This window comes from Lonchura striata, chromosome 5 (genome assembly GCF_050655825.1).
Source record: "Lonchura striata isolate lonStrDom1 chromosome 5, ASM5065582v1, whole genome shotgun sequence".
NCBI lineage: Eukaryota > Metazoa > Chordata > Aves > Passeriformes > Estrildidae > Lonchura > Lonchura striata.
In genome coordinates, this window is record NC_140707.1 from 6334693 (window position 1) to 6351817 (window position 17125).

Here is a 17125-nt window from a genome sequence, read left to right on the forward strand (position 1 = left end):
TCTGACAACAGGAATCTATAATCCCTGTCCTTTTAACACCTAGAATTTTCTCTACTAAGTGCTGTACCCTCCAAGCTAGCCTTCTTAATTCCAGGTCTTCTCTATTTTCTATTAATCTCAGGCTCTCCCTGATAGGCTGACCTGTTAATCGTGTTAAAGCGCGCTGTGGTGAGTCAAAGCTCCACTGGCGCTGACAGGTAAGACACCAGAATGCAGAGGTAAGGTGGTGCTGATGAATCCACCAACGATGAGAGCACCCTCCACAATATATTTTTACCCAAGATTGGTGGTCATAACTATTGCAAGTCAAGCAAGCAAGCGGACAAAAGCGGTCAAAGTCTCTAGCTAACTGAGGCAAGAGGCAGTCTTCAACTTCTCTCTCCGAGTCAAACAGGAATTTAATCTGAAACTCTTCTTCTAATTCATACAGGATCCTGGAGATCGTCCTCTGTAGGCGCTGCCTCCTTCTCTGCTCCGGGCTGGTCATTGGTGGGCCGCACCCACTTAGCTGGGACCCACACAGTACCTGTTGGTGTAGAAACACAGAGATAGCCCCTGCCCCAGTATAATACTTTGGCTGGACCTTGCCAAATCCCTGTTTTTGGATCTCTATACCTGACTACCATTTGCGGAGGGGTAGGGGCTTTAGAGGCAAAGTGAGTAATTGCTGCGGGTAACCCCCCATCTCCAAAAATACATAAGTGATTAAGCACAAACAGGCATTTCAATAACCTATCCTGCACGCTGACTGTATCAATGTATTTTTCCAGATATTGTTTAAGAGTTCCATTGGCTCTCTCTACTATTGCCTGTCCAGTAGGGGAGTTTGCAATCCCTGTAACGTGTGTGATGTTCCATGTTTGCATAAAGCGGGCAACACGTTTACTGCAATAAGCAGGGCCATTATCAGTCTTGATCTTCTGAGGCACTCCCATGACTGCGATACAGCTGCTGAGATGTCGCTCCACATGAAGGGCCCGTTCTCCTGTCTGAGCAGTAGCCCATATGTAATGGCTGTAAGTATCAATAGTCACATGGACGTACTTCAAACGACCAAAACTAGGTACATGGGTGACATCCATCTGCCAAAGTTCATTAGCTTGCAGGCCTCGCGGATTTACTCCTATTCCCAGGCCCACTCCTCTGTTGTGATGGCTACATATGGGGCAAGCCTTAACAATAGCTCTAGCTTCTTGTAGTGGAATACGGAACTCCTGTGATAGGCCTTTGGCATTCTGATGAAAGATAGCATGGTTCTCTCGGGCCATTGTTTGCCGTGGAAGTACTACATGATGAGCAATTGACACTGACACTAATTTGTCGGCTCTGGCATTGCCTGCTCCCAGTCCTTCATTCCATTTGTGGCTGCGGACATGTATGATAGAATATGCCTCCCTTCTGTTCCTTAAGGCGCGCTTTAATTGAAGAAAGAGCTCGTAAAGACGCTGATTTTGGACCTCCTTGATGGCGGCATCTTCAATCCTTGATGCCACTCCTACGACATAGAGTGAGTCAGAAACAACGTTCAGCGGCCCCAACAAGTGAGACACTGCCCAAATAACTGCCCTTAACTCCAATGTCTGTAAGTTGTCCTGAAATGTTGCTTCCAGTATCTGGTAATGCCATTGTTGTTCTGTCTTCCAGACCACAGCCGCTCTGCGTGATTTGCGGCCTGCGTCTGTGAAAGCTGTAATGGCATTTGAGATAGGCTTCTCCTTTCTGAGGGGTTTCTGTATCCATGTCCATTTTCCTACCCATTGTAATTGTTTGGGTGTAAGGGGTCCTGTACTAACAGTAGCTGCAGATGAAAGCAATGCTTCGGCAAGGGGTGCAGAGTTTAGAAGGTACCAGTCCAAAGTGGGTTTTTCCATGGGTATATTGATTTTTACTGGTTCTGAACCACTTACCTCTAAAATACGAGTACGTCCCTTCTTGATAAGTGTTGCCAGGCTGTCGACCTTGGAGGTTACTGTTCTTTTTTGCTGTAATGGGGGTGAGATCCATTCTAGCACCACTGTCTCCCCCGTTTTCTTTTCATGCTGGGTGACAGCCCCTAATAGGTGGTCCTCAGTGTTCCAAATGGTCAAATGTAAAGGAAGATCAGGATCAAGACGTCTCACAAAACCAGTAGAGATGCAGTGTGTAATGTCGTGTAAAGCACGACGTTGATCTGACGTCAGGCGAACTGGAGTGCAGGGATCGGTTCCTTTGAGGAGTGGGCGCAGTTTGTCTAAAAGGATATTAGGAATTCCAGTAACTGGCTTGAGCCATTGTAGGTCGCCCAAAAGCCTTTGCGCTTCATGCAAGGTGTTGACTGATGACTGGATAGATAGCTTCTGTGGTGTAACTCGCTGTTGAGTGATCGTCCATCCCAAGTATTTCCATGGAGCAGAAAATTGAATTTTGTTGGCTGCAATGACGAGAGAAGACTTCTCTAAGGTATGCAGGATATCATGGATTTGAGAGTCTAAAAAGGGGGTTGCTTGTGCGAACAGAATATCATCCATGTAGTGATAGATGATGGTATCGGGCATGCGTTGTCGCAGTGGCTGAAGTGCTGCATCCACATATAGCAGACAAATTGTGGGCGAATTACGCATTCCTTGTGGCAAAACCGTCCATTCAAATCTCCTGGCTGGCTCGCCATGATTGAGGGCAGGGAGAGTAAAGGCAAACCTTTTAGTATCTGCAGGGTGCAGAGCAATAGTAAAGAAGCAGTCTTTCAAATCTATAACTAAGATGGGCCATTCTTGTGGTAACATAGCAGGATTCGGCATCCCAGGTTGCAGTGCTCCCATAGGTTCCATCTGATCATTTACTGCTCTGAGATCATGCAAGAGCCGGTAATTGCCCGACTTTTTCTTGATAACAAAGATCGGAGTGTTCCAAGGGCTTGTGGATGGTCTAAGATGTCCCTGCTTGTATTGTTCATCAACCAACAAATGTGCCTGCTCCAGACTTTCCCGTTTCAAAGGCCATTGCTTAACTACCACAGGCTCGTTAGTAGTCCATGTAAGTGGTAGCGGGAAGATCCAAGCAATGGCCGTCACTGAAAAGAATGATCGTTGGTAAGGACGAGGCCCAGCTGGGCCAGAACATCACGGCCAATCAAGCATTGAACAGCGGGTGGTAAGGTTGTTATAGAGAGCGCTGCAGACGCCTGTCTCCCTTCAATTTCAACAGTCAGCACTGGGGTGCGGCTTGCGAGTGTCATTCCGCCGATGCCGCTCACCGTGGTTGCTGTGGGCTGGGTGGGCCAAGACGCAGGCCAATGACCTGGGTCAATAATGCTGGTATCTGCGCCCGTATCCAGAAGTCCTTTAAGCACAATGCTGTGTCCCTGATGGATCAAGCGACAGGATTTCCTGGGGCGGGTGTTGAGATCCAAGGTAAGCAATGCGAGACCTCCTGTTGAGCCAAATCCCTCTGGAGTCCTGGGGACTTGGGATATAGGTTCCAATCCTTTGGTCATTTGTGGCAGTGGGATTAACTGAGCAATCCTTTGACCTTTTGGTACTGTCACGGGGGGATATGGCGTATGAGCAATGATCATGATTTCGCCGCAGCAGTCGGCATCGATGATCCCTGGTTCCACAAAGAGGCCTAAAATAGAGGCTGAAGAGCGGCCAATAATGAGTCCTCCCATAGCTTGTCCGTGTATTCGCAAGGGGCCATGGATTCCAGTTGGAATTTTATGTGGTCTTGAAGTTAGGAGATCAGTGTCTACTGCGGCTGCCAAGTCCAGGCCGAGGCTCCCGCAGGTGGCAGGCTGGAATTGCTGAGTGGCTTCATTTCTGCAGCTGCTATTTGTGTCCCGGCGCGGCCGCTGATCGCGCTGCTCCTGAAGTTTCCCTGCTTCCTTTTGCATGCGTTAGAGTTGTGGGTGTTTGATTGGCATCTGCCACACCAGACTCCTGTTGCTCCGCATTCCCTTCGAGTGTGACCTAAGTTTCCACAGCGGTAGCATTTTACACGTGCCCCCCCGGTAGTATTAGAATGGGGGCGCCCAGCCGTAGCCTGAAGGGGAGCAAGGGCTGCTAAAACCTGATTTTGAGAAGCTAAAACCTGATTTTGAGAGCTTGCCTGTTCTCGTAATCCCTGTCCTATCTCTTGCAAAGCATTAACCAATAGTGCCTGAGTTCCAACTGGTACTGAAGCAGCCTTTTCTAACAATGCTTGGACAGTCCAATCCCCAGGGATAGAAGTAATCAAATTTCTAGTTGTGGGATTGCTATTCTGGAGTATGCACTGCTTAAGTAGGGCATCCTGCATATGATCAGCCACCCCTGCTTTGGACAACGCCTCCATTATTTTATCTACGAATGTGCCAAGAGGCTCCTCCCTGCCTTGTTTAATCCCCATATACATTGGAATTCCACCCGGGGTCTTGACTTTGTCTATGGCTCTTCTTGCCACCACTGTTGCTTCTCTTAATTTGTCAGGTCCTAGTGCTGCCTGTTGTTCTAAGCGTACATGATTACCCTGTCCCATGAGCTCGGCTACAGTAAGCCCTGCCAAAGGATCCCCCTGAGCCCTTGGTAAATTGGCACTTCTCTCCGCTTCCTCTCTCCAGCGTGCCTCAAAAAGTAAGCGTTGATGCGGCGTGAAGATCAATTTGGCCATTCCCCTAACATCGGAAGGCAATAAAGTGTGAGCATTAAAAATAAAATCAAGCATTTGCCTGGCAGGCTCACTGGCGATACCATAGCTCCCCACAGTGGCGCGCAGCTGTGTCAACAGTTTCCAGTCCATGCTCTGGACCTGCGCAGTGTACCCCCCATCGCCATTCGGCGAAAATATCACCGGAAACGCAAGGGTTTCCTGTGCTGCCGTGAAGAGCTCAGCGTCCCCCGTCTGCATGCCCTCCTGTGCAATAGCAGCCCATAACTCACGTCTTCCCTTAGCCATGGCCTCCACGAGGTCAGAATCTGCCCTAGGGACAGGCGCCTGGCCAGGAGACGGCGGATGCCGCGAGGAGGGTGCTACGGTAACGTTTTGAATTGCCGGAGGGGGACGCGACGGTGGGGGTAGAGGGGGAGCTGATGGCAGCACCTCAATGCCACTAGTATCTGTGGGCGGTGCAGGCATTTCAGGAGCAGAGATGGGGACAGGGAAATTAGTAAGGACCGGAGGGTTAGGCTCACTAGAAGAAAGCGAGGGTTCATATTCCTTATTTTTTTCCCGGGCTGTCCGTATCCCTTCCACCGCCTTCTTTTCTGCCTGACACATTAGCAATTCACTATGAACTACCCGCCAAAGCTTACCCATCTTCTTACCCGTTTTATCCTCATCTAACACTAACTCCACCAACTTATCCCCATATTTCCTCCATTCGGAAAGTTCATGAACACTATGGGGGTTAACGAAAAAGCCGTAAGACTCAGCATGATGCAATAGCGAAGGGAGATCCTTATCTAAGTCAATCCCCCTAATCTGCCTTTTTCTAAGAGAAGCACTAAATAAATCATATGCTGCTTGCCTTTCCATGGTTACGTCGGTACCGTTGCTGGCTCCTTCAGGCTTCGGCAGCACGTATCGGCTGAGCCCGCTTCTACGGTCACTCAGGGCGCGGAGAAGAGCGTTTCGCCTCTTCTCTTTATTTTCGCCGTCCTTCCAGCTGCAGGACCCGCACTCCAACGCAGCACCCCTCTCGCCTTAGGCTCGGATCAGGTCCCTGCTTTCGGGCGCCAGTTGTTAGAGAAAAATGCCGCGGGAGACAAGACTCATGATATCATGATCATCAAGTCTCAGTTTATTGTAACAGATTACATAGTTTATATATGTTCGTTAATTAGCTCATACATATTGCAAAAGCCAAGCTCATGATTGGTTGCTATGTGACTTGTACTATTATCTTAAAAGTATCGTTATGATCGATACATGCCTGTCCGGCTGGCCTTGCAGTTAGAACAGCTTAGTACCCCCTTTGTTCTTCTCTATCTACTTCTACATACTAAGCAATTTCAATATCCTGCTTTCTGCACATCATCTATTCTTCAGGGCCATGCGAACTTTGCAGCAGTCACGTAGCCCTCCCTATTTGGATTAACTTTACAGTATCATGTCCCTTGTCGTTCAACCATTCCTCTGTCAGGCTCTCTTCATCTGCATGCGCTCAAGTCCAGGCAATGCAGGACCTGAAAGGCACAGGGCAGTGACAGGGGACCCAGCCGGCAGGAGCCCAGAACCGCACAGGGCGGGGACCAGGCAGCAGCACAGGGCGTGGGCACCGTCCCAGGCAGCTGCGGCTACGAGAGGGCAGAGAGCTGGGAGGCAGCGCCGGCCTTCAGACTCACCTCCACAAAGAATGCCAGGGCAGGGAAGTTCCAGTATGGCATCTCTTTGCTGAGAAACTCAAGGAGACAGCATAAGATGCTTTTGCACAAGCAGGTGGATTCATTGTGTATCTCCCTGGAAGGGGGGAAAATGGCACTAAGATGTGGCAGCAGCTCTCTGGCCTCAGAGAGAAACAGACAATTTTCCCAGGCATCACCTGAGAAAGTCTGAGAAGATCAGAGGAAAGAATGAAAAAACATTCTTATCTTAACATGCTGCACCTGGTATTGTGAACATGTGGAATATGTTATGGAGATTTGTCTACCAAAGGGTGCTTTCTTAATTAAATAATGGTGATAGTGTTTAGACTAGAAAACTAATTAAATCAACCTACATCGTAAATATCTATAAGAACAATGGGTTTCCTAATAATGTTAATTATTGATCAGACTTCTGCACTACATGGAGTCAGTGATAATGATTACCCAGCTGGGGGCCTGCTCCTACGACACTGTGACCCTGAGCCGGAGTGGGTGGAAGCCCCTCCCAGGACAGACTGATGCAGTTCTTGTCCTTACCCCCCACCCTGCAGGGGGACCTGGGCCCTTGGAGATGTGGCTGCTACTGGGCACCCTCCTCTCCCAGCCTTTCCCAGTCTGCTTGGCCATCCCTCGTGCCTCTGGCCCACAGCCACAGGGACTGAGTGGGATACCCCAGACACAGAGCACAAATGCCGGAAGCAATGGGGAGAAGGGGGTCTCACCTGGCCAGCAGACCCACGGCATAAATGTGGGTGTCAGCACAGAGCAGTGTGTCCCAGCCACGCTTGCGTTCCATTGACAACACCACATCCTCATAGTCCATTCAGCACAGCAGGGACTTCAGGGTCCTCACTGCAAACCTGAGTGCAGAGCAAAGCCCTGGTCACACTGGGAGCACTGGCTCCTGCCCTGGCCGTGTGGCAGGGACAGAAGGACTGGGATGGAGCACCTGCTGGGGCTGGTGGCAAGGCCGTGTTCTTCCTGGCATCCATTCCAGAAGGTACCAACCGCCTCTGGCATCTCTTTGGTGCTGAAGAACACTTGGAAGAGCAGATGTACAAATAACTGTGGGAAATGCTCCACCACTATATCTGGGACACAGCGCTCCTGGAGGATCTTCCATATTACCACAGTTGCCTGCAAAGGACAAAGCCCCCTGAGACAGCGCTCAGTGCCAAGGTGTCCGTGTGACAGGGCCCGAGCGTGGCAGGGAGAGGCCCAGAGAGACACAGGGGGAGCACCGGCCCTGGTGGCCCTGGAGCTGCCCCGAGGCCAGGTTTCAGGCCAGTGCCTAAGGCAGGGAGATGCTGTGGGGGAAGGAGGATGGAGAACTACTGGATAGGTGGCCTTGGGGCCAGCAAAGGCAGAAACTCACAGCCAGGACAAAGACACCCATTTTGTCCCCATCGGAGGTGCACGTGCTGTGCTCTGGCCAGCTCCCCAGGACATCCAGGAGTATCTGCTGTGCCAGCTCTGCAGTCCACGGTGTGCACATGATGGTCTTCCACATGGCCATGGCAGCTCTGTGGGGTTAGACATCTGTCTCAGGAGATCTCAGACACAGCACCGTGGCCTGGGCATCTCTAGGAGCCTGGGTTGACCGACGGCTCTGCCTTTGCCCACTGCCCCTCTCCAGCAGCAGCCAGGCAGCCCAGCCCTGTGCGGACAGACCCCTGTGGGGCAGCGAGGGAGAATGGCAGCAGGCTCGGGGGCTGACGTGCCAGGGCTGGCAGAGGGAGCAGCCAGAGGGCCCTGGGACTCTCTGTGGGTCAGACACCTGGCACAGGCTGTGCAGGCTGATGGGCTGGGGTGAGCCCTGAGCCCTCTGGGCAGGTGGGCCCCGTACCTGTCACAGGATGGGGCCACACGCAGGAGTGTCATTACTGCGTCATTTGGCTGCGCTTCTGTGAGATACAGCAGGGCGTTGTCCAGCCTGTGCTCAGCAGAATCATTGGCCATGAGCCACTGGTGGATGTACCTCACCATTGCAGGCACCTGGAGAAGGCACAGGGAGACTTGGAAAGCTGCCAGAGGGAGCAGTGTTCCCAGTGTCCCCAGAGAAGTGCTTCCCTTCCCACCTCACTGCGATGGCCTCAAAGGCTCACAGGGCCCAGCACTGTGGCGTGGGAAGCTGTGTGACTCATGGGGGAATTGAAGCCTGGCCACAGCTGCCTACTTGCTCTGCTCTGGAAACACCCCTCTGCACAAGCAAATCCAGCAGGGCGGCACTGGTCTCATGTCCGAGGAGCTCTGAGTAGGCTCTGAGCCCAGGGCCCATGGCGCTGCTCTCTTCCTGCCGAATTCTCTTGATGAATTTGCAAACGAGCTGTAGGAGAAGGGCAAGAAGCCACGGAGTGCTGCAGGCGTGCTGCTGGGCTGAGCAGTGCCAGCAGGCCCAGCCCAGGTGGGGATGGCTGCAGGTACCTGCGCTGTTCTGAGGAAGCGGCCACGGGTGCGTTCCTGCTCTCGTGTGCGCTGCACGGCTGCACCTGGCAAAGAGCGAGCGCAGCCCGAGCTGAGGGGCTGCGGGAGAGGCCGGAGAACACAGCCCAGCCCTGCGCTGCCCAGGCAGGGACAGCCCCGCGACGGCCCAGGGCACGGAGCACGGCTGTGGGGTGTCTGCCCGGCCCCTATTCCATCCTGTCCATGGGCACGGCCCCAGGGGATGGGATGGGATGGGATGGGATGGGATGGGATGGGATGGGATGGGATGGGATGGGATGGGATGGGATGGGATGGGATGGGGTGGGATGGGGCCAAGCTGGCTGAAGGCACCAGCCCTGCGGCCTGGCTCTGTGACTCACCCTCCTGTGGTGGATGGAACAGCACCACCTCTTCAGTCTCCTGTGCTGGGGCAGCTGCAGGGTCGCCTTCTTCCTCCTCCATCCAGGTCAGCTTGGGCACTCTCAGGGCTCCCTGCCCCATGTCACTGACTGTATTTCTGGCTACCCTCAGGAGAGATGCCTTGGAAAACTCTGGGGTACCAAGTCCCACGCTCTGCCCTCAAGGGCACCTGCAGAATTGAAATCTCGGAAGGCCGCAGGTTACTGAGTCCTGTGGTCTGGCCTCGAGGTCAGCTGCAGGAATAATGCCTCAGAAAAGCTCCGCGTAGGGCAGGAACGAGCGCGCTGTGCGGGCGCTCCTCACAGCACCGCTCTGTCCCGTCCTGTCCCGTCGTCTGCTCCAAGCACTGTGGCGTGCTCTTGCCACTTCCAGCTCCTATGTCAGCACGTGTCACAAAGGGCCCTTGGACACCCAGCTCCATTCCATGCTGCACCGTGTCAGCAAGGGCCCTTGGACACCGGGCTCCATTCCATGCTGCATGTGTCACAAAGGGCCCTTGGAAACACTGCCCCCTGCGCTGGGGCTGCCCCCTGCCCACCCAAAGTGTCCCAGGTTGGAAGGAATCCCTGGCCTCAAGTGTCTGAGACAGCCCAGCAGGATCTTTAGGAAGGGCTCAGACCATCAGCAAACACTGCCCTGTTCTGCAGGCTCAGGGCAGCAGAAGGAGCCCCCAGGGCTGCCGACGCAGCCACGCTGGGAAGGGCACAGGGCCTTCCATAGAAGCTGCCACAGCCTCCTCGGGACACGTCCCAGCTCATGGTCATCCCAAACCCGCGAGTGTGACACGGACAAGGAACTATGGGCCAGGGCAGGAATGCTGCTCTGAGCCCTGGGGCCTGGGGAGCGCTGGCACCAGCAGGTGAGGCAGAGTCCCTGCCCAAGCAGACCTGCCACCCCCTGAGCACTTGCAGGGCTGGTGCCGTCTCCTGCCCCAGAGACCTGTGCCCCCGGGGGCTTCTGTGCCAGAGGGAGCCAAAGCCCAGGGGCACTGGGGGCTGTGCTCCTGCCTGCAGGGGCTGTTGGCAGGAGCACCTGGAGCAACGGCTGGCAACAATGAGTAGATGGCAAAATGGTTACCCCTGCCCCGGTGTAGAGATCTAAGTGGCCATTAGAGTACAGGTCTCCCCTCTTGTTCCCTGCAGCAGAATCAGGACCATGAACAGAAACAGTCACAGATATTCTTTCTGCGCCCCATAAGCAAAGCTGTGCCAAACCACAGATGCTGCCTTCAAATGGACCCAAATTCCAACCTAGACCTCTCACCTCCCAGACAACTCCTTCCCCAACACACCTCCAACACCAACACCCTGCAAACACCGCACAGAAGCCCTCAACATCCCGCCAGGACCCCCAGCTGTCCCTGTCCCTGTCCCTGTCCCTGTCCCTGTCCCTGTCCCTGTCCCTGTCCCTGTCCCTGTCCCTGTCCCTTTCCCTTTCCCACCTTCCCACAGATGCCCTGGTTCCCTGCACGTGCTGTGGGATGGCACTCAGGACGATCTGCTCCAAGGCCTTCCCTGGCAGCAAGCTCAGGCTGCCAGGCCTATGGATCCTGGATCATCCTTCCCACCAAGCCTTCCATTGGCACGGCTCTTCCATTGGCACATCTGCGCTCAGCTGGGACTACTCCGCTCACCCAGGGCTCCTGGTACAGGATGGAGAGCAGCCTGGCAAGCTCTTTCTCCAGCTCTCTCTGTGCTCTTGGGGAAGGTAGAACCTTCCACAGGAAAGCAACTGCTGCCAGAAGGAGTGGGTGGCATCAGGCAGCTCTGGGGAAGCCCCTCAGGAATGCTGTATCCTGAGGGAACACTGTTGGCCTTGACCTGTTGGCACCTGCAAAAGCTTCAAATCAGCTGCCTCAGCTTCCAGGGCCTCTCTTGGCCAGCATCCAGACGTGGATGCAGGACGGCTGCCAGGCACTGCTGGGACCCAGCGGGACAGGACCGGCTGTCTCCTGTCCATGCAGCAGCCCTGACACAGCCAAGGCCATCCCGAGAGCAGACAGACGCTCACGGGCCAGCAGAGAGGAGCAAGGAGCCCTGGGCTCCTCTCAGGGTATCTCAGCTGGGCTCGCTCCACAACACGCCCCCATTGGAAGGCCTGCTGATGTCCAGCTGCCAGAAATGCCTCCCTTGTGCTCTCCAAGATGCACAGGGAGAGCCAGTGAGCAGGACACTTGGGAGGCAAACCTTCCAAGCCTTTTCTGAGGCCAGGCACACACCCAGATCAGCCAAGACTCTCCACCACTCTGCCTGGCCCACCCAGCCCAGCTCTGTGCTGGCCCTGGGCCACAGCAGCTCCCAGCAAGCAGGAGGTAAATGCATCTTGCCAAGAGTTCAAACACAGCAGACAGGGAAGATGTGAAAAGTGAGTGTGTAAAGGCCTTTTAATTCACAGCTCCCACAGAGAGCTTTGGGGCTCACAGATGGACAGAGATGGTTCTGCTCACCCCTCTGTCCAAAGGGGGGTAACACACGCTGCTGCAGGTGCTTTGGTTGGTTCCTGCAGGTCCAGGTGGATGCCAAACCAGCTCTTCACAGGCTTCTCCCTTCCCCTGCCCCTCTGCCAAGTGTAGCGGGCCTCAAGGACTGAAAGGAGCACAGAGAGCCAAAGGGGGACACTCGCACCTGCCTCACTGGGAGCTCCCTGGGAAGCACTTTCCTTGAGAAGCAAGCCCCTGTTCTCCAAAGGCATTTCCCCAAATGTGCAGCTTTTCTGGCCAACACCAACACACCCTTAAGAAATGCTGGCAAGGCTGAAGGCCTTCATGTTCTTTCAGGATAGGCACTCCAGCTGTAGCTCCTATTCCCCCGAGTGTGTTTTCAGGTGGAGGTTCAGAGGTACAGCCCCAGGCCCTCTACAAACACAAGCTGCCCACTGCCTCTTCACCTGCCTCAACTCCAGCCTGTGGTTACGGCAGCAAAACCAGGCTGTTCCTGGCCAGAGCCCAGAGCCCTGCTCCCGCAGGATGCTCTTGTCAGCACCTTCCAGGACTCTCCACTGTGCATGCAGCGCTTTTCATGCCCGCTCCCAACAGGCTGTGGAAGGCAGAGCACAACCTGGCTGGCTCTGCCACCAGCACAACCCAAACACAGGCAGAGGAAGAAGCAGCAGGGGCTGTTTTGTGGCCATGCCCAAGAGAGACTGGAAGGTGCCTTCCCTCTGCTCTCGGTTGGCTTTCTGACTGGCTCTGAGCCTGGGGCTCCTGGAGCCGGCTGGCATTTGCTCTGTGCACATGGGGGAGCTTCCAACAGCGTCTAACAGAAACCATTACTTCATCTACCAAAACCTGGCCATGCAAACCCAACAGACTTTCTTATCTATTTCCCACCTCCTCACTACACTAGGAATTTAATTCTAGTGATGATAATCATCAAGTGGTGACCAAGAGAGAAATTTAATACGTAAGTCTGCAGGCACTGAAGTTCACACTACAGACTAAATGAAAAAATGCCTCAAACCTACTCATTGCAGAGACTAACTGCTGGCACATTTGTACACGTGCATTTATTCAATAAAACTAATTAATTAGTTGCAATGATTAGGCTGAATACTAATTTCGCACCAAGACCCTCCTGCTTTTGGACCCAATCCCAATTGAAAAGTATTATAATAACCATTACACTTTTGGTAAAGACACATGCCTGATTCACATCCCACTGGAGCCACAGGTGGCACTGAATTTTAATGTTAAGGACTGGAGCATACTACATTCCTTATCATGATTTAAATTGACAGCTCACCCTTACTGCTTATGTGACAGCCCTCAGGTATCCATCTGACATTACAGACTGTCTTTCTCAGGTTCAACACCTACACAAACAGAGAGATGGCCTCCCAACACATCTGCATAGGTAAGATGGGAAAAATGAGAGAAAAATTTCCTTTTCTGATAAGAAATAAAGAGGAAAGCTGGCAGTCCTAACTCAGAGCTCTGCAGAAGGTTCTGTGGGGAACGTACCTGACGTTATTGAAGCTGTGTGCTCAGCCCAGAGCCCTGGAAAGATGGGATTGGCCTGGCTGCCTCAGCCTGTTTGGCGCTGGCTCTTGCACCGTTCTGGCCCTGCTGGTACAGCACTCACTGCTTGCTCAGCTTCCCTGCCATGTGTTGTACATGTTCGTGACCCATAAATCCTGTGAGACTATTGCTGATGGAATAGGGAGGAGTCACATTTTGAAAGAACCCTCTCCAGTTCCCCTTTGTTTGAACAGATGTACAACCTCGGCCATGCCTGGGAAGTGTTTCCTCACAGCCCGCAGTGCACCCTCCAATCCCTGGAAGTCTGAAGGGAGCACTAGGAATTCCAACATCCGTTAATGCAGCTGAGGTGTGAAATCCTTTCTTACCTGAAATGGGTAGGAAAATATATTGATACGGTGAAGAAAGTAACATTCCTTCCCAAAATGCTATGGGTTTGAGATTCAGTGTTCAGTTTAGGAAGGTTTTGTCCCCATCACTGAAGTCCAGACATCATCACTAAACATGCTGAGGCCCTTTTCTCAGCTTCTCTGCTCCACCCTTCTTGCCAGCACTGGATAGCAGTGTCAGACTTCACTTGAGACAAACTCCTCTGTGTGCTCCCCTCCTGCTGAAGGAAAGCTCGTGCCAAACTCTTCCTTCCCTGCTTTCCAGCCACAATGTCCACAGCCTCCTTCTGAAACATCCTCCCCTAAATGTCTGTCCCTTCAGAGGAGCACACACCCCTGGCTGTGCTTTGCACACAGGGTCTCTGTTTCTGTGGTGTTTGCATTTCAGCCTGTAAGGGGAGCACAGGGTGCAAGGAGAATGCCAGAGGCAAAAGATAACAGGAAGTCATCTGGTTGCAAGCAAACAATTCTGAAAAGTTTATTCCTTTGTTTAAATCTATCTTATTAATGGAAGCCTAGTGTTTATAACAATGAATACAGAGAGTATTTCTAATAATCAATAAAGAAACTATTTCTAACAATCAATACAGAGTATAGTAGCCAATACAGAGATGATAGCAATCAAAACAGAGTATTTTTAACAATCAGTACAGAGTATTTCTAACAATATAGGGTATATCTAACAATCAATACAAAGAGTATTTCTTTTAATCAATACAGAAACTATTTCTAACAATCAATATGGAGTATTTTTAACACTCAATTAAAAGTATTTCTAACAATTTCTAAAAATCAATAAAGAGATTATAGCAATCAATACAGTATATTTAACAATCATTACACAGAAATAAGGACATTCTTAACCTAAGGAACTTCAGGAATTTCAAGCAGCAAGTTTTTCTTACAGAAATGAAGCAATTGAAGAGGTAATTCAACAAGTCTATCCATAAATGCTGGAAGATATCCTCCAGTTCTTCCCATGGAGATGCAAATGGCCCTGAGCAGCACAAGGGCTTTGTCAGGAAGGCCAATCCTTTCCAGGCTTTCCCCAGGAGCCCCGGGTCAGTCTTTTCTTCTCTGTGCTCCCCTCTGGCTCCATTCCTATGCTGCCTCCAGATCATGAACGTGGCAGGGGCAGCCAAGCAAACCACTGTGCATGTGTGCCATTGGATCTTTCCCTCCAGTTCCCACGGAGGCCATGCCAGACACTCCTGTCTGGCTTCCAGGTCTGCAGTTTCCTTCTCCAAGTGCAGCTGGTGCTGCCAAAGGACCACCTCCTGTTCCTTCATCCTCTGGACAATTCCTTTATCATCCTCAGGAGAAATCCCATTCTTTCCAGAGGGCTGGTTGATGCTGACAATGGCCATCAGCACCAGGTACCTATGGAAAATCCCTTCAGCCATGGCTGATCCTTCCCTGAAAGAGAAAGAAAGGAGGACAGAGCCAAGATCCAGACTATATTGCCTCGGGAAGAGACAGGAAAGAGGCTCGCCCCTGGCAGGAAGGCTCTGGCCAGCCCTGCAGAAAGGCTGGAGACCAGAGGTGCTCCTCAGGGCACGCCTGCTGCTGCCAGTTCCAGTCCAGCTGCCCAAAGAGGCTCCATGAGCACGTGGTGAGGAGGAAGAGGAGGAAGGTGCGAGACACAGGGACACAAACCTGAGCAGCTGGGTTTGAGGAGAGAGAAGCTCAGCATTGCAGATAGCAGAAGAAACCAAGCCCAGTCCCCCAAGCAGGAGGAGGAGAGGAAGGGCCTCCCAAGCTGGCTGCCGGCAGACAATGGAGACCTTGCCCAGATGTTCCCAAATGGGCTGCGGGGAGGGAATACATGGCCCTGCTTTCCAGCTGCTCCCACCCCTTTTGACCCTGCCACTGTCATGAGACAAAGCCCAATGAAATCCTGCTCAGCGTGGGCAACTGGGGCCTTGAAGGGCTTAGTGTGAGGTCAAGGCTTCCTTTCCCTCCCAAAGCCTTCCCTTGGCAGCCTTGGGCAGGGGATTCATCCTCCCTCCCTCCTCCTTCCCACAGACCTGCTCAGAACCACTCTGTGGGCACTTTCCATTCTTTGTGTCCATCCTCAAGTGCAGTGCCAGCCTGGGTCAGTCCTGGCTCTGTCCTGAGTTCCCAGGAGCTCACAGGCTGAGATGGCAACACTCAGCCACACCAGGGCGCTGCCCCTGCCAGCAGCACCCCCACAAGCAGCAGCAGCAGCAGCAGCAGCAGCAGCAGCAGCAGCAGCAGCTGCAGTCGCCTCTCACCTGTTGGTGCCCCTGCACTGCAGCCCCTCCCGCTGGCACCAACGTTCCCTTGTGGCCTTGGAGACAGTCCTGAATCCATCCATGGGGTCACAGAGTCATGGAATCCCAGAGTTCCAGGTTCCTGGAATCCTAGAGTCATTGAATTATGGGAACCACACTCAGAGGAGGAGGAGGAGGAGTAGGACGAGAATGAGGAGGAGGACAAGGAAGAGGAAGAGGAGGAGGAGGTAGATGAGGACAAGAAGGAGGTGGAAATGAGGAGGAGGAATAGGAGGAGGAAAAGAGAGAACGAGGACAAGGAGGATGATGATGAGGAGGAGGAGGACAACGAGGAGGAGGAGGAGAAGAAGGATTAGGAGGACGAAGGCGAGGAGGAGGAGGATGAGGAGGAGGAGAAAGAGGAGGAGCAGGAGGAGGAAGAGGAGGAGGATGAGGACAAGGAGGATGAAGGCAAGGACAAGGAGGATGAGGACGAGGATGAGGAGGACGAGGGCAAGGAAGAGGAGGAGGAGGAGTCAGAGAAGGATGAAGAGGAGGAGGAGGAGGAGGATGAGGAAAAGGATGAAGATGAGGAAGACAAGGAGGATGAGGAGGATGAGGAGGAGAAGGAAGATGAACAGGAGGAGGAGGAGGAGGAGGAGGAGAATAAAGAAGAGGAGGAGGAGGAGGACAAGGATGAGGAGGACCAGGAGAAGAAGGGCGAGGAGGATGAGGACGAGCAGGATGGGGAGGACAAGGAGGAAGAGGAGGAGGAAGATGAGGAGGAGGAGAAGGAGAAGAATGAGGATGAGGAGGAGGAATGATGAGGAGGAGGAGGATAAGGTTGAGGAGGATAAGGAGGAGGAGGAGGAGGAGGACAAGGATGAGGAAAAGGACGAGGATGAGGAGGACAAGGAGGACGAGGAGGACAAGGAGGACAAGCAGGAGGAGGACGAGGAAGACGAGGAGGAGGAGGAATAGGAGGAGGAGGAGGAGAAGAGGATGAGAATGAGGATGTGGAGGAGGATGATAATGAGGAGGAGGATAAGGATGAGCAGGACAAGGAGGAGGAGGAGGAGGGGCAGGACTAGGATTACAAGGAGAACAAGGAGGACAAGGACGAGGAGGAGGAGGAGGAGTAGGAGGAAGAGTAAATAGAGGAGGAGGACGAGGAGGAGCAAGAGGACCAGAAGGATTAGGAAGACCAGAAGGATTAGGAAGACCAGTAGGAGGAGGAAGAGGAGGAGGAGGAGGAGGAGGAGGAGGAAGAGGAGGAGGAGGAAAACTACAAGGACAAGGACGAGGACGAGGACGAGGATGATGAGGATGATGAGGAGGAGGATGAGGAGGAGGAGGCGGAGAAAA

The 17125-nt window shown here is 52.9% G+C and overlaps 1 protein-coding gene across 1 annotated transcript in view; it reads right to left on the reverse strand.

Moving 5' to 3' along the window:
• Window positions 1–3716: 3716 nt before the first annotated feature.
• Window positions 3717–17125, reverse strand: part of LOC146767184 (endogenous retrovirus group K member 5 Gag polyprotein-like) — a 37588-nt gene continuing 24179 nt past the window's right edge. Inside the window, exon 3 of the mRNA XM_085581156.1 lies at window positions 3717–6105. Coding sequence (XP_085437282.1) covers window positions 3724–5487 — 1764 coding nt within the window. The 5' untranslated portion in view covers window positions 5488–6105 and the 3' untranslated portion in view covers window positions 3717–3723. The remainder of the gene's footprint in view (window positions 6106–17125) is intronic.